The sequence below is a fragment of the Pogona vitticeps genome, chromosome 1, assembly GCF_051106095.1.
Source record: "Pogona vitticeps strain Pit_001003342236 chromosome 1, PviZW2.1, whole genome shotgun sequence".
In the NCBI taxonomy this organism is placed as follows: domain Eukaryota; kingdom Metazoa; phylum Chordata; class Lepidosauria; order Squamata; family Agamidae; genus Pogona; species Pogona vitticeps.
In genome coordinates, this window is record NC_135783.1 from 231,056,659 (window position 1) to 231,083,365 (window position 26,707).

Consider the following 26,707-nt stretch of genomic DNA (forward strand, 5'->3'; position numbering starts at 1 on the left):
GGTCAAAGCCATTTCCAAACAAAGTGAAGAAGACTTTTTGAAATCAGTTTGAAGATAATAGTTCACAAAGCATTCAGCCCATTACTTTGGTATGGTGATTTCATGTAGCTAAACAGTTAAGACTGTATCTTGATGGAAGCATGCTTCATCTGAAATTGGGATAAAGTATTTGTGGAGGCATTTTCTTTCTCAGGTGAATGTTTCTTTCCAGAAAGAAACCACACACGGAGATGTGGAGTATGGAAGTAACATTCCTTTGGTATGTGTATGCCTTGAGGCTGAAGCATGAAAAAGACAAGATATTGCAGGCAAAGTGGTTAAACTTAAAAAGGAACTAGTGAGAGTGAAATGTTGTTACAGGATAATGGATTAAAAATATATATGCAGAGAGAAATTGGCATGGTAATTAGAAAATGCTGGAGTATGGATTACTGCAATGTCTGTAACTCAAGGATGTTTTCCTTTTTTTCCTCCTTGATCACACTGAAAATGAATATCAACACTATACATTTTATTATATTTATATGAGGCATTAAACGTTCAATTCTCCCTGTAGATGAATTTTGCTGTGCTTTACCCCAGAGTTTAAGGGACGTGGTGGCGCTGTAGGCTAAACCGCAGAAGCCTGTGCTGCAGGGTCAGAAGACCAGCAGTCGTAAGATCGAATCCACGAGACGGAGTGAGCTCCCGTCACTTTGTCCCAGCTCCCGCCAACCTAGCGGTTCGAAAGCATGCAAATGCGAGTAGATTAATAGGGACCACCTCGGTGGGAAGGTAACAGCATTCCGTGTCTAAATCGCACTGGCCATGTGACCACGGAACATTGTCTTCGGACAAAACGCTGTCTGTATGGCTTGGAAACGGGGATGAGCACCACCCCCTAGAGTCGAGCACAACTGGACAAAAATTGTCAAGGGGAACCTTTACCTTAACCTTACCCCAGAGTTTGTCTCAGTTGTTTATAATTACTGCAGTGGACATTCGTTTAGAATTTCTGGAAAGCCAGAGGCTGTTTATGGAGTTTAGCCGTTATCTAGACATCAGCAGTAATGTGTTGTACATGTTTTGTTGGCTGCTAAGAAAGCACATAAGTTCCTTTTGCTGTTGAGCTTTTAGGATCTGCCAATTATAGGTGAGAGTATGTCAGTATAAGAAGCTGGGCACCCTAGAAATGATATTGAGTATCAGGAAGCTAGGTCAGTAGTAGCTAACCTTTAGGGAAGGTGTATTCGAAGTGGAATCCAAAGCTTATGACAGTGATACTTTATACAGTTCCTTGTACCTTTTAATCCACCGACTTGAAGAACAGGCGGGAAAGAGTGCAGTGTAGGAGGAAAACAGTTTCACAAATCATAAACATGCCCTTATACTGTACATGATTATGCCTTTTCAAAAAACAGCATTGTTTTGGGAGTCTTATAGGTACTCTGCTTCTCTGATACGGACTATGTTACAAGGTATTATTATTGACTCATCCAGTCTTTTATGTTGACAGGATTCTTTTGTGTAGAGGAGCTGTTGGTTTTGTAAGACTGGAAGTGGTACAGTTAAGAGGCAGGTTGGTCCGCCTCAGTGAAAATTATTCCATAGTTTTTAAAACAGATGAAGATAGCTGAGTGGTGCGATTGTTACTCTCACTACTTTTGTAATGCAGTTGTTGCTGGTCATATACATGTTGTGTCTTTTTAAAGCACAACAACAAAAGCAGCAAAACCCTGCAATTTTGAGGCACAACTAAGACCAGGTATTTGGCAAGAAACAGTGGTGGTATTCATTGAATTACTGTAGGGGCCAGGCCCACACAACCTGTGAACTGTGTCTGGAGATTATAGTGAGATGCCACTGTCTCTGTATACCACTGTGACCAGCCTACCTGTCTAATCACTTTTCCAGCTCTCTAGCCCCTTTGCTGGGCTATCCTTAAGCCCAAAACATAAGAACCAAACTGATTCCATTGTAAAAGAAACAATAATGTATGTTTTTGTGTGAACTGTAATGGTCCATTGAATCTACCTGGTGAGTTGCGATTGGCTCAACCCTGACCAATCAGCTTCTTTCTGACATTGAGTGGGGCTGCCCACCACAACCACCTTCAGTTCTGAGGGCTTCTCTGCGAATAAAGCCCACTGTGTGTGAACAAAAATAGAAGGGGAGTGCTTTCTGGAACCCATACTTGCAGACTGTAGTGGTTCTGCTTGCAGTTTATCACCCCAGTCACAGGGGTGAGAACTAGGCCTGTCCCCTTCATCTGTTGCAAGATGTCAGTGGTTTGGTCATTATTTGACATCCTCTTGGCATTTCCCCCATCTTCTCCTCTAAAAAAATGTCTACCACTAATTGAGTCTTTCAGTTTATGGGTTGTGATTGTGTTTGCTTGCAAATAATGCATCTGTTTTTTTGTGAATCATTATCTCATGATTTATGTGGAGAAACAGTTGTATTTAAATGAAAAATTCCCTCTATGTTGATTGTAGGATGTAGATGACAGTGGGGATGAAATAAAAAGGATGCAACATTTATTTATTTATTTATTTATTTATTTATTTATTTATTTATTTATTTATTTATTTATTTATTTATTTATTTATTTATTTGTACACCACCCCATATTTATTTATTAAATTTGTATACCACCCCATTAGTGTGAAAGCACTATTCTGGGCACTTTACAATCAACTAAAACAATAAATATGAATAAAAACAACAAAATAGCAGTCAAAACCTCCAGTGGTGGAAATACAAAATGAAAAATGGCACGGGCATGTAACCATATAGAGCAGCCGAGGTACAACAGAGTGTGGTCCTATTCTCATTATTTTGAATCATATGCTTTACTTCTAACTTGATAATTTACTGTTCCTTAAATTGGCATGGCTTTCAGCACCAAGTGCATGTGTGTGTCTTTCCATCCGTGTCTATGCACAAAAACATTGTTGACATTCTTTAGTTTTTTAAAAAACAGAACACAAGAATTAGACTATTTGGAATGGACAGGATTTGCATTCCACTTCCCAAATATCCACAGATCTCTTATTTCATTCTGATAGGAACTTGGATTCCTATAAAAGGTCCCAAATAGTTTTCTGTTTAAATAAAACAAAGGGATCTTTTCAAGCAATCTGATATATTTAAAATGTTTAGCAATACCTTTTGTCTTAAATGAAAACAAAATAGAAAACTGGATTACTGCTGGTGTCCTGAGGTGATGAAATGTATGAAATGTGAGCTAGAATCACGACTTACTGCTTAGGCTCAGGTAACCCAATCGATTTCAGGCCTTTGTCTTGCAATGGGCAAAACCATCTTCTGTAAATTTACGTAAGCTGGAGGAAGCTAATGATGTCATCATTCAACTCTTGTAACATTAATTTAAATTAAATTAATGTTCTCTCCCCTTTCAGGTTCTGAGGCGCTCCCAGTCTTTTGCCCTAGGGGAGCCTTTGGGAGCCTCAGGATGAATGTGTGTGTCGAGGGGGGGGGAGCAGCCCTTAATCGTCAAAAATTACTGCCAGATTCCCAGGATAATAAATGCTTAATTATCAAGTGTACGATAAAAACATCATTATTGTTGTTATACACTTTGTTGTCTTGGGTAACAGTTCAGTGTTCCTCTTATCTCAGAAAACTGGGGAAAGCAAGGAGTTTGATAGAAATTTCCTTGGGTGGTGATCCATTTGCCTGCATTTGCAGTGAACATCCAGTGGAGTAGTGAGCACAATACAACCCTCTAGTTCAGTGGTACTTAACCTGGGTGATATCACCCCCCGGGACGTGATTTTGTTTTTCAGGGGAGGGGTGAGGGAACCAAAAGGGGCGATGCGGGGGACAAAGGAACAGAAGGTGGCAATAGGGGGCAATGGAGCGCTGCCGCCACCACGTGGCCCGTGTGTCCATCTTGGACCCAGATGAGGAGGGGATGGGGGGAAAGGCCGGTGGTGTGGTGCTGAGCCTCCAGGGCAGCAAGGACGCCTTCTCGCTGCGACCCTTGGTCGGCGACGGTGGCGTCTCCTTCCTGTGCATCGAGGGGCCCTCTGGACCGGGAGTGCCACACAGCCTACAAGCTCTGATTGGTGGCCGTTGACTCAGGCGAGCCACCCCTTTCCTCACAGTGCAGTTGTGTATTGGATGGTGGGCGGGAATCTGAAAAGGTACTTTTTGGGGGAGTGGGCTCCCATCCCCAGCCTCTGGCAGATCGCATAGCGATCTCCCCATGAAGAGACCAAGGGGAACCCAGCCCCACCATCCCGCCCCACTGCGTCTTCTGAACGTCCAGCTCCACAAAGGGCTGACTTCGACAAGGCCTCCTTCTTTGGGGAGAGTCGTGACCTGTCGCCCCCTATGCCCACACCGAGGGCATGGCCTTGTCCTTCTCATGGGTGCGTCAGTGTGCGGTGATCAGGGGCTGTGGGGGGGGGGGATGGAGAAGCGTCCCTCATGGCGAGACACCCACCTCCCTCCCTGAGACACCGACCCCCGGGATCCAAACACCCAAGGGGGGTGAGGGTGGGAGTTGGCCAGCCAAGCGGCCTCCCTCCTTCTCTTCTCGGCCCATGCCTGGTCTTTGCTTAGTCACAGCAGTCTCCCCATCCTGAGGTGGGGCTGAAGTCCCCAGGCAGCCAGCCACGGTTCGCCTTCCCTTCCCTCAGCCTGGCCTTGTGTGTCTCTCCCCCACTTTTTTCTTCCCTATCAATGGCGCTGCTCCAGGAAAGCCAAGCCCTGAGAAGGAGAGCCACCGTCCTTCCCACTACCACCCCTTTCTCCACCGCCATGACATAAGTGCTGGCCATTTTCCTCCTCAGGCGCCAGCGGCTCCAGGGGTGCCCCAAAAGCCAAGCGGAAGCCACTGCTTAGTCTTTGAGAGTGCGGCGGCAGGGGGAGGCGAAGGCAGAAAGAAGTGAGACCTGGGCCATTGAGGAAGTTATCATTGCCCCCTCCTTGCGGTGGTGGTGTGGCGGTGGTGGCCACTGCCACCACAGGGAGGGGGGAAATGATAACTTCCTCAATGGCTCAAGGGGGTGTTTCTTTCAAAAAGGTTAAGAAACACTGCTCTAGTTATTGCTGAACTGTACCTTCCACCATAGCCAATGCAAAGAATGCTGGGAGTTGCAGTCCCACAACATCTGTGGGGTCACACTTGGCCCACCTCTGTGGCAATAGGTTAGGAGGTCTTTGGTTCATCAACTTTTATTAGCAGCAGTCCTCGAAAGCTTTTCCCAACCTTACTACTTGAGATGGTATTTAAGTGAGGCTGTATCTGCTTCATTCTAACTAATGTTTTCTCTCTCCTGTCTTTTGGAGAGAAAATATGAGTAAATCATATTGGGAAAAATGACACTATATTGGTTAACACAACTATAAAATAACTACTGATGTGAAGTTATAAGTTTGTCATTTGTTGTATCTCTTGGTATGACTAAAATGCTTTAAAATTCAGCTTTTGCCGCTTAATGCAACATCCTGGTTGCCTCATAGTCTGTATAAAGAGTAATAGCTTACTATTCATCCTGCTCACCTGAGCTTTTATTATTTCTAAAGCTTCAGTTCTCCTATTCTCCCCTCTGAAGCCTCAACCAGACTGTACTCATGGGAAAAAAAAACAGGGGGTGGGAAGTTGAAACGTTTGCAGTTATAAGTTTATAGTGAAATGGGCAGGAGATTACAAGAGAAGAAGAGTGGCTTCTCAGCTAATTCTGTGTTGAATCTTCATAATTGTCAGGCAAACTAATTTTCTTCATTCTTCCATACAGGAATTTATCAACACAAAATCAGTCATTTCAAGGTGTGACTTCATTGAAAATCTTATTGCCGGTGGTTGTGCGGGGAACTATGAGACTACAGAAACTAGCACCAACATAGTGAAGAGCCTTCCCTTGAGCAGTAAGGGCTCTAGTGGAGCTAATTCAGATGTTATCCAGATAATGCCTCAAAAGATCTTATTGAATCTGCGGCCTGGTGAGCTATTGCTGAATTGTTTGTTATTTGACATAGGTTGTTTGGCATAGATAATTTGCAAGGATACTGTATGGATTGATTTACCTGCAGTGTCAATTTATCATGGATTGGCATTATAGGGACGTTCCTATGCTTATGTACTGTTGCCCACCCACCCCCATGTAGTTAATTCCTGGTCTGCTGCAAGCCATAGGTTACTTCTGGATACTGCAGTGCAGAATTATAACTCAGGATCATAGTGCTGGTTTGCAGAGAAAGCCACAGTGACAGTAAGGCTAGTAGATTTGCAAAAATGGGGATGCCTTTATCATCCCTTCCTTTCCAGTAAGTTGCAATGATTACACCAGTTTCTCAACCATAAGGGAGCAAACCAGTAGTATTCCTATGAGTAAAGAAGAAATAAGACTAAGCCAGTAACCACCAATCCAAGTTTCTTATGAATCTTAGCAAGGACATAATATCCCAGAGGATGCCTTTGTCTCTGATTTGGTTTCTTCAGTCCTTATTTCCCGGAGAACCAGCAGTACATCATGCTGGGTTAAAGCCAAGACATGATGCTGAACTATGAAGAAAGGGCTACTATAAAGTTTTCTTAAACAATGGTCTCATTTTTTCTTGGGCATGTGGGAGTGAAAATCTGAACTCTGCATTCCACCTGCCACTCATCTCCAGAAATGCTGGAGGTTTTCCAGCTTTATGCCTTATTGTGCACAATAATCCCATGTCCCTTTAGTGTAAACAACAACATTGGCTGTGGTTACACTTGCACGGTTAAATCTGATCTTGTGACCCAGAAGCTAAAGTTCCCCATATTATTAGTTTTGCATGAAGATGTAAAACAGGATAGAAAATGCCAGGGATTTTTGTCATGGAAATTGTTTGCAGAAAAGAGGCGTTTGTACAGTTTCAACACTTGTACAAAAATATTTGGCCTTTGATATTTAGTTTTGTTGACGAGGCCCTTTATAAATGAAAGGAAAGTCCAGTACAGAAGACTGATTCATTTCAAATTCCCTGCCCCCAAGAACTTGCCCATCCCATTTCAAATGACTGCATTGCTTTCCAATCTAGGCATACTGGAGACAGTGATTTCCTACCTTTTGTTCCTTTATTCCTATGAATTTTACAAGGTAATGATTCAGATTTATGTTTTAATAATGAAGCTGTTGTATTTCTCCGGTGAGAGCCTCCAATTTTTAAAGAATCCAGTCTTCATAATTCCCTCAGTCCTCTCTGAAAAATGGATGCATACGAACCTACCTTTATTCTGAGTTATATGACAAAGGCATAATGTGTGGGCCTCCAGATGCTGTTGGATGCATTGTCCTACTCCTGTGGCTATGCTGCCCAGGGAGTTGTACTCTAGAATTACATGTTCTTCATCTTTGGGCTGTATGCCTCAATACTGTCTACTCTGATTTGCAGTAGCAGTCCACGTTTCAGCAGAGATTTTTCAAAACCCCAGAACATGAATACTTTTAAAAATTCAGAAGTCACTTTCTGAGGCCTTGTGCATGCAAACTCCTCTTCTGCCGCTGAACTTGATATGCATACACTTTAAGCGCACTGGCTTCTCTTCACTGAAACTCAATCAGTAAGATTATGATGCTAAAGAGAATGACAGAACAGACATGTAAAATTAACATGGAAGGTCCTGGTTTTATTTTGGACATCAGGTAGGCTGATTTGAATAGATATATGCAAATAACAATGGACGTCCTTAGGAGTCTGTACTATATGCAAGACTGATGCTACAGTTTGAAAGATGATTTTAAAGCTGTTTCTTCAAAGTTTCCCCCTTGATTCAGGGCAAACATGCATGGTCTAAATCACCGTCCACATGATGCATTCTGATTGTCCTGGAGATTGCGTTTCCAGAGAGAAAATAATTGCTGAATAGGAACAAGCCGCCCTTGTTTGCTAGCAGTTGCACAGTGAAGAAAGCTTTTCTTCAGTTGAGCCATCTGTCACATCAATCACTTCTACACACTGAATCTTTAGGCTGCAGGTGAAATTCCTCCTGCGTAGAAAAAAAATCTCAATCAGTACATAAAATAATTAGATCACAGGGATTTAAAAAGCAGTGTGAAAGTTGAGCAAGTGTGGTACATGACACATCGTATAAGTGAGTAAATGTGATGCATGATTTTAACTGAGTTGGTTTGTAACAACCTTTACTCAAAGGAAGTCAACACTATCCATATACAAACTTTGCCCTAGGGTGTAGGCCAGCCTAGTTTTCCTTCCCTTTCTGTTTCCTTAGTTTCTCCATCTCCTGTAACACTTCCAGCTATTTTGCTTATCTGTTCCTCTTTTTAGCTTCTCTTTGCCCCTTCTCTCCCCGCCACCCAGACCTCACCTCTGGCATTTTTCTCAGTCTTCTTCCCCTTAACAGTCCTTAACTTCCTACTTTCTCCTCCTCTTCTAGACTCCTCAGTTGCTCAGTTATTGCCAGTCAATGCTAGTGACATTATTGTTGGAGAAAGGGTTTGCTGGCTCCTGTTGTTGTAGAGGCAATTGGACCCTTTTAGTCTGCCTTCTGACATTGTTTAAGAAAGCCAGAAATGGAAGCATGTGCATTATGGTCTATGGCTGATGCTTTGTGACTAGAGATGGGGGGGTATTCGTATTCATATACGAATACCCCCACACAGATGGACATAACAAGGGTCTGGCTCCATAGGGCCGGATGGTCCAGTCACTGATGCGCTAATGCCGCGGGGTCCACACTGCCATCCTATCACTCCAGAGATTGTGTTGCCGAGCCACTCTTCGACCTGGCAGAGAGACTTGTTGTCACGCCTCCTGCCAGGAGTGGCTGGGCAGACCCTCATTATCTCCACCTGTGTGGGGGTATACAAATACAAATACCCCCATCTCATAAATACGATCAATGACCTTGTAATTAATTGTATTTATTTTGTGTTCTTCTGCTACCACCACCACCCTGTGACCCTGTGTGAGCATTGATAGGAAATGCATATGCATAAGACAGAAAATACACATTTTGCTGTTGCTGTCGAAAACTAGAAGCAGTAGAGTTGGGGTCAGGGATGGAGACCCGGGTGCTTTCCACCTGTTTTGGACTGCAACTCTTATAGTCCTTGACCATTGGCTATTTTGGCTGGGCTAGATGGGAATTGTAGTACAAAGTTTTTGAAGAGTGCCAGATTACCTCCGTCTAATAGATAGATCTGAGAAATTTTAAAACTGCTGTCTAATTATTTGCCGAACAAAAGAGGGAGCATAGCTGTTATATCAGAGCCATGAGGGATGATTAGAGGGTCTTCAGGAGAACTCAGACCCTCATATCTTAGAGAGAATTTCAGACAATTCTGTGTGGGGCAGAGGAACTAATCTTTTTCTCCTACATTGTGGTTAGACAGAGGATTAGAGATACTGTATAAATACAGTACTTCAAACCAGAGTCTTCTGGGTGCATACAGTACGTGTGTGGTTCAGCTGTTAGCTGAACTGAATTATTTTTCTTGTTGTAGCATTTTTCAAGGGCTTTTCTTATAAAAACTACAACAGGCTGCAATTGAGTACTGTATTATTAAATGGTTCCTGGTTAGAATTCGGCTTCGTTGTGCAGTTGATATTTCAGTTGAATAGCCATGGAACTGAGCCACTTCTCATTAGCTTGGAAGTTAGGAAGTGAAACTTTCGCTTAGCTCTAAGACCTTTGGATCTGAAAAAATGATTTGATGTGTTCCTTCATCCTATGGTTCAAATATGGCCTTCTGGCATTGGCCAGCTAAGTATCGCCTCCTGGGCTAGTTTGTTTTAAAATATCTATCCTGCATTTTGAAGCAGTGCTCAAATATTTCTTTTTAAAAGTTTTTTTTTTAAAAAATAAGAGATTGAATTTACTCTCCATCCCCATTTGAACACTGAACCTACATCTACAATTGTGGCTCAAAACATACTGGCTCATGTAAGCTAAAACATGTGCTGATATGCCCCCCCCCCCCCCAATTAAAGCAGGTAACAAACCTTGTGGAAATCCCAGATATATTTGAAAGTTGGCATATTGCAGCTGAGCAGCCCTGTAACAATCGTTAGTTTGACTGTCTTTTCTTAAAGTAGTCTTCATCCCTCACAGTTCCACTTGGACTCCTCCATCAGGTTGATGGGGGCCAATTGGGCTCCTCCCCTCCTAGAAATGTCTCCAACTGTGGCCATGCTGCTGGAAGAAAAGCGATAACTCGTCCTTCTCCTTCGAGGATTCTCCTCCTAGAATTCTCTCATGCACATTCACTACTTTTCCTGTTTCCACTCTGTCCTTTTCCTCCCTTTTGTGATTTGTCTGTCTAATTGTATGCCCTTGTTCTGAGAGTGGGCTGCTTCCCACGTATTGGCAGAAACACTGGTTTTTAAGTGTAGCAAACAAATGACACCGCTCCCAGCTAGGATGTGAAAGCCTGTGCAACCCTATTTCACACCGAGAGGGATGAGACCCCAGCCATGAGCTGTTTCAGATTTTCCAAACTGCCCCAGGCTCTCTGGCAGTGGTTGAAGGGCTGTTGAGCTATGCATTTGTCCTGGGTGACAGCTGTGCCTGAACACTGTAGGGGCCTTGGCTGCCAGCATGGGCTGGGCACTGGATGAAGAACAACCGTATCAATGTAACTCAGCAGGATTGTAAATATTGCCAACTGAGGTTCTTGGAGAACTGCTTGTTCTTTTCTTCATCCTTCCCCTAAATGCAAAGCTAGCAGCTATTTTAGCCTTAATTGAAGAAATAACTTGCAAAAAGGAAAATCTGCCGCCTGGATTTTGGCATATTGTGTCGACTACATGTTGCAATAGGAGACCTTGTGCAGAAGAATTCATAGTCAAGCCCTGCATCTGTCATGCAATTTCTGGTACAGTGGACCCTCGACTTACAGACGGCTCGACTTACAGACTTTTTGAGTTACAGACTTCTCTGGCTGCAAAATTTAGATTCGACTTGCAGCCAGAGAATCGACTTACAGACCAGAAAAAAAACAAAATGGAATAAAAATAGAATAAAAACCACTGGTTATGGGATTAATCGGTTTTCAGTGCATTGTAGGTCAATGGAGATTCGACTTACAGACTTTTTGACTCGCAGCCACCATTCCAATACGGATTAATTCCTTAAGTAGAGGGTCCACTGTAATGGCTAGGAGGGTGGTTCTGTGTTGAAGGCTCTTAAATCCACCCTCAAAGAAGGCGAGTAATTTGCTTACTTTTGCTTATTAACCGTTAGTAAATTGCTGCTTCCACAGGTGACCCAGCCTTTTTCCAAGTGCAAGTTCGACAGGTAGAGGATTATCCTGTGGATCTCTACTATTTGATGGATCTTTCCCTCTCCATGAAGGATGATCTGGATACTATTCGCAACTTGGGAACCAAACTGGCTGAAGAGATGGGAAAGCTCACCAGCAATTTCCGCCTTGGATTTGGCTCTTTTGTGGATAAGAACATTTCCCCCTTTTCCTACACAGCACCCAGATATCAGAACAATCCCTGTACTGGGTAAGCAAGACGACTCCCATTGTTGTTTCTCCTAGCAGATACTAGAACATAAAACTCTTTCTGTGTCAAGCACAATAAGCTTGTAGGTTGTGGCCGTATCCCATGGCAAACAGGGAGAGCTTCCAAGCTTTTTCTAAGTATGCAGAGTCATGTAAACATAGACATCACAAAGATATTCCTGATAATGCCCTATTGTAGAGGGTTTGCAGTTTGGTTTGGAGGTTGTCCTCCTTGTTGACCAGAGCAGGCAACAGCTAGCTTTTGTTCATGGCTATTAGTCACCTCATAGAGGTATTATTTGTCCTTGCTGTTGAATTGTCTACCTCAGTTATGATTAATGTTGGATTTTGTTCAGGATATATGCTTATACAATCGCAAACTCATGAGCATGCCTGTGTGCATATTTGGTTCTCTGCTGCATTCAGATTTAAATTTATATATCGTTTTATGGGCATTTGCTTATTTTGTACGAGGGTGGATTTGATTTGTTACAGTTTGAATCATGATTTAAATTTTAAAAATCAGGGTTTTTAATGATTTCAATTTTTAAAAAAATCAATGTTTTCATTTTAAAAAATCATTGATTTTTTTTATCCACCCTGTCTTGTACAAATATTATAAGGATGCTAGCAGTGTTCTGCATCCAAAATTGAATGAGTGCAGCAATTTATATTTCCTGCCAAGCAGCACCCTGGGTAAATGATAGCAGGATTGCTTGGTGGAGAGGAATGTGAGCAGAAATGATAAATGAAGGAACACCAGCCATGCAGGTGTCATCTGTAAATGTAGGAGCAGTTTGCTAAAGAAGTTCATGTATGCTTTCCATCTAACTTCATGAATCATGAGCCATGTCAATTCTTTTTGTTAAAATAATCTTTAAAATATTATTTAACAAAAACATGTGCAAAAACCACATGTTTTACACTACGGTAAATCAATTGAAAGTTAAACAAATTGAACAAAAGCACACTTCTCAACCCTGTCCCACCCTCACCTCCGTCCTTGAGATTGGTTTCATATTCTTTATCCTTGTATTTTATACCGTCCCATTTCTCTGAAGAAATTTATTGATTCCTCTCTGGTGTACACCCCTTCCATTTCTGAAACACATATACCAAAAATAAATTTCATGTTTTAAAAAATCGTTACTTTTCAATATTCTTCTTGGGATTTTAATTTCACACGTTGGTATACCATTAATTGGCACACTCCACATTTCCCTATACCATTCATCCATGGTAATTTGGTTATTACTTTTCCAATTCTTTGCAAATATTAACCTTGCCACTGTCACCTTTATGATATTTAATTTCTTCCTAATTCCTAATTCACTGCATGTGAACTCTCAAGTGTATCCTAAGGTATTTCACAGGGCCTACTTTTCAAGCAGGTGTGCATAAGACTGCAGCCTTAGCAGCAGCTCGTCCATCATTTACTTTTAAGGTATTCCCTTATTTGGAACTCTGTCTTAGGACAAAGAAGTTTCTGTGTAGTGTCAGATAATTTTGGGTGTGAAGAAAGTTGCCAAGCTGCTGAAATGAAACAGGCAATGAATGAAAACAAGGCTCTAGGGACGAGCCTTTTCACTCTGAGGTCTGCCTCGTGTCACTCAGTCAAAGCCTATTGTACACAGCACTGTGCTCACCTGCTTTGGACTCTCTGATGCATGAGATTACAAGGATACTAGATACTTCTTTCTTTCTTTCTTTCTTTCTTTCTTTCTTTCTTTCTTTCTTTCTTTCTTTCTTTCTTTCTTTCTTTCTTTCTTTCTTTCTTGTTTCAGTATCCTTGGTGTATGCGTGTTCATTCTGTGTGTGCTTTAACTGTTTGCCATTCCTTGTCTTTAGGGTAGGTGATACAGATCACAATTGTAAATAAGTGGCAGAAAACTGAAGAAGAAAACCAGAGAACTATAGAGAGAACTGTTAAATTAACCACTGCTGAGGCAAAATGCATGTTAGTCACAGGAATTCATTTTGCACCATTAAGTATGTAATCCCTGGTTCAGTAGCAAGAACATTTTGGTGCTTTGAATGGTTTGGTTTATAGCACTCATGAACCCCACCCAGCATTACTAATCGGTTTGAAGGAACTGGAAGCCAAATCATCTGGAAGGCCAGAGGTACCTCCCCCACGATGTTGGTTGTTGCATGAACAGAACAGGAACAAGAAAAGCAACCCAAATATTAGGTGATAGCATCAGAAAAAGGATGAAGGGACCTCATGTGGCTTTAACAAATTTATGGGGAAGACAAAATCCATAATGCAAAACAAATGCTGTAGTAGTAGCAGCAGCAACAACAACAATAACAATAATTCAACATGGACATGGCAAAAACTGGGGACCTTTAAGAAAAAAACTGAAGGCTTGATTTTTGCTGCAGAAAAACAAGTGCTCCAAACCAGCGTGATGGAAGCTAAGATCCAAGGAATCACTGCTAACAGCATATGTCGCCTCTGCCAAGAAAAAGATGAGACTGTGTCACACCTCATCTGTGAATGTCCAGAGATTGCACAACGAGATTACAAAGTTAGACATGATCGAGTGGCAAAATTAGTGCACTGGTCATTGTGCAAAAAATATAACTTGTCGGTCTCCAAAAACCCATGGGAATATCAGGTAGAGAAGGTGTCAAAAAATGAGGAAGTCCAGACCTTGTGGGATTTCTGGATCTAAATGGATAGACACTTTGAACATAAACACACCAGAGATAGTAGTAATAGAATGAAGAAATGTCTGGATCATTGACATTTCAATTCCAGGGGATGCCAAAGTTGAAAATAAAGAATTGGAAAAACTAACAAAATACAGAGACCTGGCAATCAACACATCTTTCCTCTGGAAGAAACACGCTGCAGTGGTCCCTATAGTCATTGGGGTTTTGGGAACAATATCAAGAAATTTCACACAGTACTATAAGCAGTTGCAGATTTCAGAAATTAGACAATTGGAGCTACGATAAATGGCAGTACTGTATTAGGAAAAGCATACATACTGCACTGATATTTAACAGATACTTAGGGTTTTGGTCAAAACTTGTACCTGGTATATAATGCTAGTCAATTTTGACTGTGCTTAGTGTTTTTTAAATAATAATAATAATAATAATAATAATAATAATAATAATAATAATAATAATAATAATAATAATAATAATAATAATAATAATAATAATAATAATAATAATAATAATAATAAAAGGAGAAGGAGGAGGAGGAGGCAGGACCTCCCTTCTAAACAGATTTCTTAACCTTATAGAAAAATCAGTTTCATTTGAGCTGCTCCAAATGTCATGTTGGTTTTTTGTAAACCATAAAGTTGTCTTGGTATGCACATTGCATTCCTTTCTTTTTGTTGTTAGAAATGTTACTATAAATTGCCTATCAATTATATTCTCAGTAAGTTTATGGAAAAAAATAAAAAATAACAAGTAAATATGAAAGCCACGTAATCAAAAAGCAGAATGAACCTAAAAAGTAAAGCTAAGGAAAACAATACAGTCTTTGCCCCAGCATAAAAAAGACCGTAAAGCAAATGTCAGGCAGACCTCTTAGAGGAGGTTCTAAGATAGGAGTGGCACCATCAGGAAAGCCTTTTCCCTGCCCCCCACTTCAGCAGCTACTTTTCTTGTGTTCCTCAACTACGGTTTAAATGCTCTTCAACATTTATCTTAGTGACTGGGATAAGGGAACACAGAGAATATTTATCATATTTGCAGAGGACACAAAATCAGATGGAATACAGAAGCCAAATTCAAACAGATTTTGATAGGCTCCAGCACTGGGCTGACAACAGCAGAATGAAATTTTATTGGGATAAGCGCAAAGTTGTACACCCATGGAAAAACCAAATGCACAGTTACAAGATGGGGGATACTTGGCTCAGTAATACTGTGTGCGAGAAGAATCTTGGAATTGTTGTAGATCAGAAGCTGAATATGAGCCAACAGTATGATGTGGCTGCAAAAAAGGCAAATGCTATTTTAGGCTGCATTAACAGATGTATAGTGTCCAAATCCCATGAAGTACTAGTTCTCCTCTGTTCAGCATTGGGTAAGTCTCATCCTGAGTACAGTTCTAGACACCACACTCTTAGAAGGATTCAAACAAACTGGAATAAGTTCAGAAGAGGGCAACAAGGATAATCAAGGGACTGGAAATCAAACCCTATTAAGGAAAGACTGAAAGAGCTGGGTATGTTGAGCCCTGAGGAGAGAAGACTGAGGGGACGATATGATAGCACCTTTCAAATACTTGAACAGTTGTCATACAGAGGCAGGGCAGGATCTGTTCTCATCATCGCAGAGTGCAGGACATGTAATAATGGACTCAAGCTACAGGAAGCCAGATTTTGGCTGAATATCAGGAAAAGCGTCCTAATTGTTAGAGCAGTACAACAATGTAGCCAATTAGTACTTCAGTAGGTGGTGAGTGCTCCAAGGCATTCAAGAGAAAAATATCTACTTTGATGTGGATTCCTGCATTGAGCAAAACAATGGACTCGATGGCCTTATAGGCTCCTTCCAAATCCATTAGTTTATGATTTTTCTTAAACAGAAAAATAATATTCCTAAAAATCAGATCAAAGGTTGCCATAGTCGATAATCAATCAAACCAGTGCTGGATTTCAAGGAATTTAAAAAAAAAAAACAGAAACCCCACAATACCTTTGTGTCTTCTTCTGTCATCTCCTCTGTGGGCAAGTTAGAGGAGGCTTTACATTTCTTAGTAACTTGTTAGATTGTAAAATGGCCTAAACAGAGTGACAGTCAGCCAGCTGTTTTGGTTTTACCCTGGCAATCATATGTGCCGGAACTAAACCAAAACAGGGTAATCCTACCCACATTTAAAAATGCACACGAAACAGTAGTGCCTGCCAGGGACCCAAAACAGGACATAGATAAAGGACAGTCTGGTTTGCAATTTTGTATATCATCTGGTTGCCAGAAAAAGGAGCAACTCAGCTTGTTCCCAAAGTGGACCAAAATGCAGGTCAAAGCTCTGTCTGATGAAGTGGATCAGTACCACGCTATAGATTTTACAGAAGGGTCGTATGAGGAGGGAACACAAATGCTGAGTGAAAATAGTCAGGTTCTATGTTGGTTTTTGTTGCCAGTTTTTCTGAGCTGAATGCTGACACAAAACCTGTGCTAAGCTTCAAATCACAGAGTGTTAGCTAATTGGACCTGAAGCTGCTAAGCTTCTTGGGACTTATTTGCACACTTGTGAGAGAAAGTAAGATTAAAATGAAATTACTCCTCCTGAACTTGCACAGCTAGGGAGACAGAGCAAATAATTTTTTGAATTCTGATCGTGCTTATTTTCTAAAAGGGTAAGATTTCACTGGCATTTGGAAGTTGTGCTTGCTGAGTGAAGCAGTTTGAATAAATAATACTGTACAGGCATATAATATCAGGAAGAGTAACATAACTGAAAAGTTTGCTGCCTTGGGTCCCTAAATTCAAAGAAAGAAAGGAAGGATATAAATTAAATTCAGTGAATGAATGAAATGAATAAACCCTAACCCCCTTCTGTTGCTTTTATCAGCTTTTATTAGCTGCTGTTGTCCATCTTGGACAGTTCAGCCCTCTTTTCCTTGTGGGCTTCTCAGAATTCTGTGGTGATTGTAACACTGTAATAAAGGGGGAAGTGCCCTTTATAACAAAAAATGTTATAATAAAAGACTTTTTAAAAAGAACATTATGGGCCACTGGAGGCACCCAACAATAAATGTTGCAAATTAACATCACCTATGTTCGCTGGGTATTTTGCATTTGCAGGAAGGGAGCAATTGCATTAAATATGGCTGTGCTGGTCAGATTTGATCTTCAGCCATCTATATGCAGTGGTGTGGTTCCTGAATCTTCTCTAGTCAACTTAATATGCAAAGGTTTAATTCTAAATGAACCTACTTAGTAGTCGGTCTCAAAACTGCATTGCAATTTATTTCTGAGTATTTTTATTTCACATCAGAAGCTATTAAGCTTTGAAGTGGAGTTGCTAATTTTGAACTCTTAGCTTCCTAGCATTGTGCTGAAATCTAGATTCCCAGCAATTCTGAAAATCTGTATATTAAACATTACTCAGAATCTAAATAAGTTCAACCTGTGTGGTGTAACCAAGTGACTGTAAGGTATATTTAGTGGTGTCGATGGTGGACGTGAATGTGAAATTTGAAGCCAACTACAGTGTTCCTAATCTTACTGTGCAGATCACTGATGCATCCTTTTAAAAATTCTGTCCTCTCTAGTTACAAGCTATTTCCAAGCTGTGTTCCATCTTTTGGATTCCGCCACCTTTTGTCCCTCACGGATAAAGCTGACAGGTTCAATGAAGAAGTCCAGAAACAGAAAGTTTCCCGTAACAGAGATGCTCCAGAAGGTGGCCTTGATGCAATCTTGCAGGCTGCTGTGTGTGAGGTGAGTAATTTGGGGTGAGGGTGGGGTTTGTCAATGGCTGAATGTATTTGCTGTTATTTATAGCAAGCTGACACTGGGAATATTTGAAATGGGAGGTCTACCAGAATGTTTTCTCTTTTCAAAAGTTTCAAAAGTTAATAGAACAGCTTGGTTATGAGGATTTTTTTTAAGATTAGCATACAAAAAGGGCATTACTCAGTAACTTTGTGGTAAGATGGCAAGCAGTTTTCACACCTGAAATGTGTATATTTATTTCATCACAAGGTAGTAGGGTGATTTGCTCTTTTAGTGCAAACTTCCTTGTGCTTCCCTGTATTCTGTCGACATCATCTCCAAGATATTTCCATGGAAACTAAAATGGCCATTTCCCATTGTTACTTGTCCCTAGGGCTACTTTGTCAAGGGCATCTGTCAGTAGTTATTAAGTATGCCTGGTGTGTGACCTATATTTACATTTTGAACTGGGATTATGGTATAATGGGCAAAGAACCCTTTCTCTGGTGTTTCGTTTCATTTTGTTTTTGCCTTTGACAAAAAGAGATGTAGTGTTGCTAGCTCTTGCTTTAGTGACCTGTCATTGCTCTTAGATACCATTGCATCTGTTCAACCAAGCTGCAATTTCTGTTGCTGGCTTTCCTTTATATTTCAAAAACACTTTCTGTGCTGACCGAAAGACAAGCCTGTGTGAGATGCAGAGACACAGTTGCCTCTGATCGGCTGCCTTGGCAGAAGTTCCATTACTGGCAAGGCGACAATTTTTGTTCAAACCACTGGTAGCGTAATCAAAAGATAATATGTTTATTGCTTCCCAGGAGGGGAAGTTATTTCCTCCTTTTACGAGGAGAAATTAAAGACCACGTCGTTTTGTGGCACCTTCTGCTAATAATGCCTCATATGGTGTAGAGTTGTTGCTGCTGCTGCTGATGGTGTGTGTGTTGTTTTTGCAATTCTCTTCAAGCTTTTGTTCTGCTGTCCAAAAAAAATTGGCCTGCTTTCCTGAATTGCAGGAGCGGATGTAAATTACTTCCCGCTTTCTGGGTTCCAGAACTGTGATCTGTAATAGTGTAACTTGCACTGTGATTTTTATGCAGGCTCGTTGAGTCCCTAGGACTAGTGGAGTACAGATTCATATGTTGGGTATCCCACTCACATTAGCTTTGGGGGAAAAATCAGTCTTGCCTATAGTTGCAGAGGACACCTAAGATTGATGTGTTCTGTTTTTTGTCTTACTCTTGCAGCATTTATTCATACTGGTTTTTCCTTGAAATAAGAAACATTACCAGCCAAATTATGTCCCCTACCTACTTCTCTCCATGAGAAAAGTAATATTTTGTCAGGCTATGGCAGGGAAACATTGCTGAGCAAGGTTGTTATCAAAGAGATGGAACGAGGAGATGGACCATTGTTTTGCTGAACTTAGAGAATAAAGTATTTCACATTTGGACCTCATGGTATATGACCCTGGTCATGCTATTTCACCCCACCAGTCATCTCCATCTTGGGGCTGATTTAACCATACAGTAACTCCCATGGCTTAAAACATCTTGCATGGCTTTTTTTTCTCCTTTGATGTTTTTCTCTCCTACTTTTAGATTTTAGTTGTTTTTGCCATCTAGCCTTTGGAAAATTCTCAAAAACATAATTGTTTGCACACCATTGTGGAAGTTTAGTAGTTCCTAATAAAAGTATAAAAATAGCAACACGAATTTGACTAAACTACAGGAGGCAGTGGAAGACAGGAGGGCCTGGCGTGTTCTGGTCCACTGGGGTCACGAAGAGTCGGACACAACTAAACAACAATAAAAGTATTACAATGGTGCCTTGCTTGATAATTCATTCCATTGAAATAGCTGTACAGCGAAATCCTCATCAACCGAAACGAAAAAGCCCATTGAAATGCATTGAAACCGGTTCAATGCATTCCAATAGGCTAAATACCTCAACATCCAGTGAAGATCTTCCATAGGGGCGGCCATTTTCAGTGCCTGTAAAGTGAGGAATCCATCCTGAAAACACAGCGGGGAGCCATTTTACACAGCAGGTGGCCATTTTAGGGCCGCCGATCAGCTGTTTCCAAATCGTCGTTTAGCGAAAAATCGGTTCCCAAAGCAGGGAACCGAGCATCGTTAAGCAAAATTTCTCTATCTAAATATCGTTTTGCAATTGCAAAACTTCATTGTCAAGCGGTTTTGTCCTTTAATGAGGTAATCGTTAAGCGAGGCACTACTGTACAGTGGTGCCCCACATAACGAGTGCTTCGTTTAACGACGAATCTGCATAGCGATGGCTTTTTTGCGATTGCAAAAGCGATCGCATTGCAATGTTTTAAATGGTAAAACATCGCTTTGCAGCGATCAGTAAGCTGTTTCACTTACCAATTTTCGCATAGCGATGTTTTTAGAACAGCTGATCAGCAGTTCCAAAATGGCCACCAGGTAAAAAAAATGGCCACCCGCAATGTTTTCGCGCCCATTCCTTGCTTACCGAGCAGTGAAAATGGTGGCCATATGGAGGATTTTCGTATAACAGTGAGTTTTTTGCCCATAGGAACGCATTAAACGTGTTTTAATGCATTCTTATGGGCTTTTTTGTTCCGTATAGCGACGAATCCACATGGCGATGATTTTTCCGGAACGGATTATCGTTGCTATGCGGGCCACCACTGTACTTCTCTTGTGGATTTTGTTTTGTAAAAATGTCAGCTCTAGATATTCTACTTTTGAGGGTTTTAGTATATTCTTTGCTCTGTATTCTAATTTTGTGCTCATAGTTTTCTTTATAGTCTTTAGGTTGTCCGTTGAGAATTTGAAGGGCACTAACAGTACATTCTTTTTCCTCTTAGGTTGTCTATAGCAGTAGATATCTCCTGATTTCATGCTGACATGTCAATGCATGCATGAAAACTGACAGATTTTGTTTGTTTGTTTGCTGCGTAGAAGGAGATTGGATGGCGGAAGGAGGCTTCTCACTTGTTGGTCTTCACTACAGATGATGTCCCACACATTGCACTGGATGGGAAGCTGGGTGGATTGGTGCAGCCACATGATGGACAGTGTCACCTAAACGAGGCCAATGAATATATTGCATCCAATCAATTGGTGAGAATACTCAGCATTGTGTGCCTTTCCCTGCCCCCCCTTTAAATTTTTTTTTCTAGAGCTGTGCCTGAGGCAAAATAGTACAAACGTGGTCTGCATAATCGAAACCTTTGGCCAAGATCCAATAATATGTGCCACCTAGATGCTATTGCTTCCACTTTGGGTCAGAGACCCCTTTCCTTCTGCAGCCTCCTATCTACCCTAAGAAACTCAAGAGAACTGGGAGACCCTCTGGAGCAAGTTTTTTGCACCACCGAGGTCCAGAACAGGAGGAAAAGAGGAAGAAGTTCCGATTCCATTTGTACCGAAGTACGCTTTTAAATCTTGACCATACTTTCACCCCATGTCACCCTCCCAACACTTTTTAGTGTTGGAAAGAAAAGAGGCGAGGCATATCCAGTATTATTGCTGTTTATGGATGGTGCTTACCGCATTTTATCTGAGGTATGCAATTGTCTCTTCTCAGCATGTCGGTACCAGTGCTCCATCTTGCATTTCTTTTCAAAATGGAAGCATGTGTTTCTTCAGAACACGCAACTGCTGTTGCAAGGGGTTGCTGTGCACCTGACTCTTGATGTAGAGTTTACTTTGTGTCTTAATGTTTTTGGAAACAACCACATATTTTAGATTTAGCCCTGTGTCTTACCCTTCACTGTCTCAGTGCTTCTATGTATCTTGTGTTTCCATATATGTGGTTGTCTATAATAATAAATAACTGCATGTCAGCAAATCAATTCTGACTTATGATAACACTTCTCAGCATTTCCTAGGTAAAGTGTACTCAGAATTCTTTCACCATTCCCTTTTTCTGGGGACACCCTGGACCTGTGCAGCCTGCCCAAGGCCACACCGGCTGGCTCTACTCCCAGGAAGCACAGTGGGGAATTGAACCCCCAATCTCTGACTCTGTGGCCAGGTGCCCAGCTCACTGAGATATCCAGCCCTTTGTGGTCATGAGTAGGTGTTAGTAATCAAAGAACAAAGTAAACCCGGAGAGTCAATGCTTGATTTGAGAGAGGTCTGCAGATAGTTTTTCAGTTTTCTTGATGAAGAACCAAATTCCCCTTGTATAACTATTATTGTTGTTTCTGCCAGCCAGGCAAACTGCAAACCCTAATTTATTATTGTGCCCTTAAATAAGTGTGCACTCTTCTTCTCCTTCCACATTGAAAAGCTTTGCTAACTGTCTGTCTTATGACAATGGGCGGAAGTTCTCACACAGAACTGTCCTTTGTTTTCCAGAGTAAACAAAACAAACGTACATCTTCATTCGCATTCCTGTCAGTGGTGCACTAGCCTGGACATTAATGAAATGTTATTCTGCAATCATTGTACCAGGAGAATAACAATACAGTTCATGTGGAAAAGTCTAGATATAGATGATCAAAGTTTGCTCAGTGATGTTGGCTAAATAAATCTGAGCTTCTCCATCTGTAAAATGGCATTGTTACTGGCCTTTGAAGGTGGTCTTGAAACTTTGGTCAGTACAAATTGTTGCAGCAAGAATATGGATTGGGGCTACGTGCTACAGTCATACTACAGTCATATTGTACTGTCTTCCCCCTGTTTTGTTTCCGGGCCAATTCAGAGTTTTGGTATTAGCCTATAATGTGTGTCATGGTTTTGGATCAGAGTGTCTGAATGATCATCATCATCAGTATCAGCAGCATCATAGAACTGCAGAACTGGATCATGAAATCCATCCTTTGTCAAGAAGGCACAGTGATGAATTGAACTCCCAACCAGTGGCTCTACATTTCTTCCTGTTTATTCCTATTGGAGCCCAGGATCAGTTTCTGAGATGCTGCTCTGTGGGTCCTCACATGTTGAAAGCCCCCCTCAAGTTATAGAATGTCTTCCCTAGAGAAGTTTGTCCCTTGATGTCAGGCAAATAATGTTTGATTCTCACAGGCTTCTTAAACCTGTCTCTCTCTGTTTACAGAGGATTAGTAGATTTTTTTTCATTCTATTCATATCTGTGCTGGACATATCATGAGATGTAAAGACTCACAGGAAAAGATACCAATACTAGGAAGAGCTGAAGGTGGAAGGAAAACAGGAAGATATAACTTGAGATGTTGAATCAATAAAGGAAACCCCAGCCTTTAGTTTTTGAAGACCTGGCCACAGCTGGTAATGATCAGGATTAGAGATGGCGGCTGCAGCTTCACTTAAGGTAGGGAAGCTGCAGCTGCTGTCTTTGCAAAGGGCATCCAGTCTCCTTTTTTACATGCCATGGCTGGGAGGCCAGATGGAGATCTTGGCAGTGGTGATTCAAGTAAGGGGGTGTCAGTGGGGGGTGGGGTGGAGTGGGGCTAAGGTAGGGCGAGGAAGGAGTGAGGGGTAGGTTGATGGGGTGGCTGGCTGTGGGGGTGGTGGCTGTCTATCAACCACTGATCAGGTGATTGGCGCCTGGTAGGCAGAATGTGTTTGTTTTTTGTTTTTTTAAATAGGAAGGGGGTGTTGGCAGGGGTGGGGGTGTTGGCAGGGGTGGGGGTGGAGGGGCGGCAGGGGTAATTTTTTAAAATAACCCACCACAAATCAACAAATAACTTAGTTACTTCATGGGAGCAACTTCGTGCTTTGTGAGTCGTCAGCTTTTGACAACTCACTAAGCGGGATGACTGGCCAGAGGTTATAAATGCATAGTCACCAGAGGTCAGAAGAGACTTGATGGCACATAATGAAAATTTTGTTTTTTACTACTACTATGCATTATTTTTTCCTCCTAGCTTTTTGGTATCTTGTACACTTTATCTGTTATCTTTGCTTTGTGGATGCCGCTTTCATTTTAATCTCAGTTATAATTCTTTTTATTATTATTATAATTGTGCTAAATTTGATTAGTTGTATATTGGGGTTTTTTTCTGGTCTGATGGCCTGAGAGCTATTTGCTGTAGTGTAAATGATGAATTTTAGAAGTGAAATAAATAAATGAGAGAGAAATTATTTCAAATTAAGGTGGAAGAACATGTTTGGATTAATGGTTATGGTTTTGGAATCTTATAATTGTCAGTAGTTCTGCGCTATACTTAGTGTGAATTTGAATGGGTTTAAAATAAATTATAATGTTAATGTCTAGGTTTACATGAATGAGAGCACTGGTCATGGTAAGGATTTGCCACAATTAAGCCGAACACATACTAAACAACTAATACATTGACCCCGAAGCCCAAACTACAACATATTTGCCTATAGGAATAGTATGCAGTGCTACTCAGTTGTCTGTTAGGTACAGCAGGGAATACAATTACCAAATAGTAATGGTTCATGAGACGTGGTGGCGCTGCGGGCTAAACCACAGAAGCCTGTGCTGCAGGGTCAGAAGACCAAGCAGTCGTAAGATCGAATCCACGCAATGGAGTGAGTTCCCGTTGCTTGTCTCAGCTCCCGCCAACCTAGCGGTTCAAAAGCATGCAAATGCAAGTAGATAAATAGGGACCACCTCGGTGGGAAGGTAACAGCGTTCCGTGTCTAAGTCGCACTGGCCACGGGACCACGGAAGATTGTCTTCGGACAAAACGCTGGCTCTATGGCTTGGAAACTGGGATGCGCACCACCCCCTAGAGTCAAACACGACTGGACAAAAATTGTCAAGGGGAACCTTTACCTTTACCTAATGGTTCATGGCAGATTAATTTAGGTAATTGTTGATCCTGTTCCAGTCATATCAAAGTGAAGCTTCACTGGTGGAACAAGCAAACCATTCTGAAGTCAGACTGAGATTCTTCAAAACCTAAAGATCTTGAATCAATAGCAATTGGACCTAATTGTTCTAGATAGTACTCACTTAACTTCTCCCTTGCCTGTCCCAATTTTTATACTGAGTTCAGCACAGTCAATATATAGAAACATAAGCATCTGTCTTTGTTATCCTATAGTTGGGAGATTATTCAAACAACGTAGCAGTGTCAGCAAAATCACCCTGTGGTGTCAGCAAATGTATACAGTAAGTTTAGCAGAATGGTACATGAACTATAATCAGTGAGTACATTTCACATGACTGCAAGTATTGAGCAATTCCTACCACATGACTAGTATTTTGTTCTACTTCCCCTTGGACTAGTAGGTCTTCATGTCTGCTAGGTCATCTCTTTGTGTTTCAACCATATATTCTGGTAAAGTCATCATGAGTAGCTATAGATGACATAGATATGGAGACACACATATGTACACATATCTTTTTGAACTGTTTGCCAGGATTCTGATATCTAATGGCCATCAGCTTGTCTATTAGCATACATCTCTGTGACAAATTGCTTCTAATTAAGAGACCACTGGTTGTCTACCAGTTGCATACTTCCATGACTAGTAGCAATTCACCACTGAAATGTACACTAATGAACTTACACTGACATAATTATTCAGTTTTATTCTGTGATGTGTGTACCACGAGCCTTTATTAGAAAGTTACTACTCTTTCCAGCTAGGTCCTTGTCAATAAGGTTCTCATTGCTGTTTAAGGTCTAGACCTTCAGAAACAGGCTAAAATATATTCTTAACATTTTATAGGTGTTGAATGTGAAATTTGTAGTGGTAAAGTCTATATGTACCTGATGGAAACATGATTGAAATTAACATTTTTAAAAACTATATTTTATTTGAATCAATTGTTTGGAGATGTGTTGTCAGTGGACCTTCTATGTATGTTGCTACTTTTTTTGTAGGAATAAAGTGGAATATATGGACAATATGAAATTTAATAATATCTACTAGAATTTTAATAGCAAAATCATGACTATGTAGTCTGCTAACAGAAGAGGAATGGCTAAGACTTGACATATAGCTGTTTTGCTGAAGCTTACAAAACTGTTGGTACATCTGTGAATAATTAGGAATGGAAGTTTGACTTTGTTGATTGCAAATGAAATGGCAATGAGAGATGCAAGGGAACCTTTGAATTGTGAAAATGTGTGTCATATGAATCTGTGATGGTTTTAAAAATCACAAAGCTAGCTAATAGATCTATTTCTGGCAAATAAATTAGATTAGAATCTAATTTTTGTTCCATAAGCTACAGTATTTAGAATAAACCAGGGAGGAAAAAATGTTTTTAACATTTTAAGCACAAAGATGATGCCATAGGCTAATAAGTAGTAAATAGAATTTTCTCTGCCACTGAAGTCTGCTTTCAAGAACGTTGTGAAGGGACCTACTTCCACATGTGATCACAAATGTGTTCATTGATAATTTTTTTGGCTAATAAACTCAGTTTCTTGGCACATAGATGGCATAATCAAGTGGACCTTCAAGTACCTACTGAATCTGGATTTGTTTCTTATTTGCAGATACATTTCTGATAATAATTACATTTATCTGGAATTGTAGTTAATTATCCTCTTCTTGGCTTGTTCTCCTATTCCTTGCAGGATTACCCCTCCCTTGCACTTCTTGGAGAAAAACTGGCTGAGAACAATATTCACTTAATTTTTGCAGTGACAAAAAATCACTATGTTCTATACAAGGTAAGTGCTAGAAGGAGAGAAAAGCTTGATTCCTTCTCTGCAACCTGCTGGACAGTGGAGGAAAGCACATTCCCATTCCACCATTCAGTGTGGATAAAAATCAGTGATTTTTTTAAAAAAAGAAAAATCAATTTAAAACATGATTTAAATAAAAACTTTTAAAAATTTTAATCTGTTTTTTAAAAAATCCAATTTTTAAAATTTAAGCCATGAGTTAAATACGCCCTACCACCCTTTAAGCAAAATAGAAGCTTTGAATTAAAAAGCA

The 26,707-nt window shown here is 40.8% G+C and overlaps 1 protein-coding gene across 2 annotated transcripts in view; it reads left to right on the plus strand.

The window, feature by feature from the left end:
- Positions 1-26,707, plus strand: part of ITGB5 (integrin subunit beta 5) — a 100,305-nt gene that overhangs the window by 21,706 nt on the left and 51,892 nt on the right. For both annotated transcript variants that reach the window (XM_020814550.3, XM_072985020.2), the window contains 5 exons: positions 5,748-5,952; positions 11,208-11,457; positions 17,708-17,876; positions 20,813-20,974; positions 26,344-26,439. In XM_020814550.3, coding sequence (XP_020670209.3) covers positions 5,748-5,952; positions 11,208-11,457; positions 17,708-17,876; positions 20,813-20,974; positions 26,344-26,439 — 882 coding nt within the window. The remainder of the gene's footprint in view (positions 1-5,747; positions 5,953-11,207; positions 11,458-17,707; positions 17,877-20,812; positions 20,975-26,343; positions 26,440-26,707) is intronic.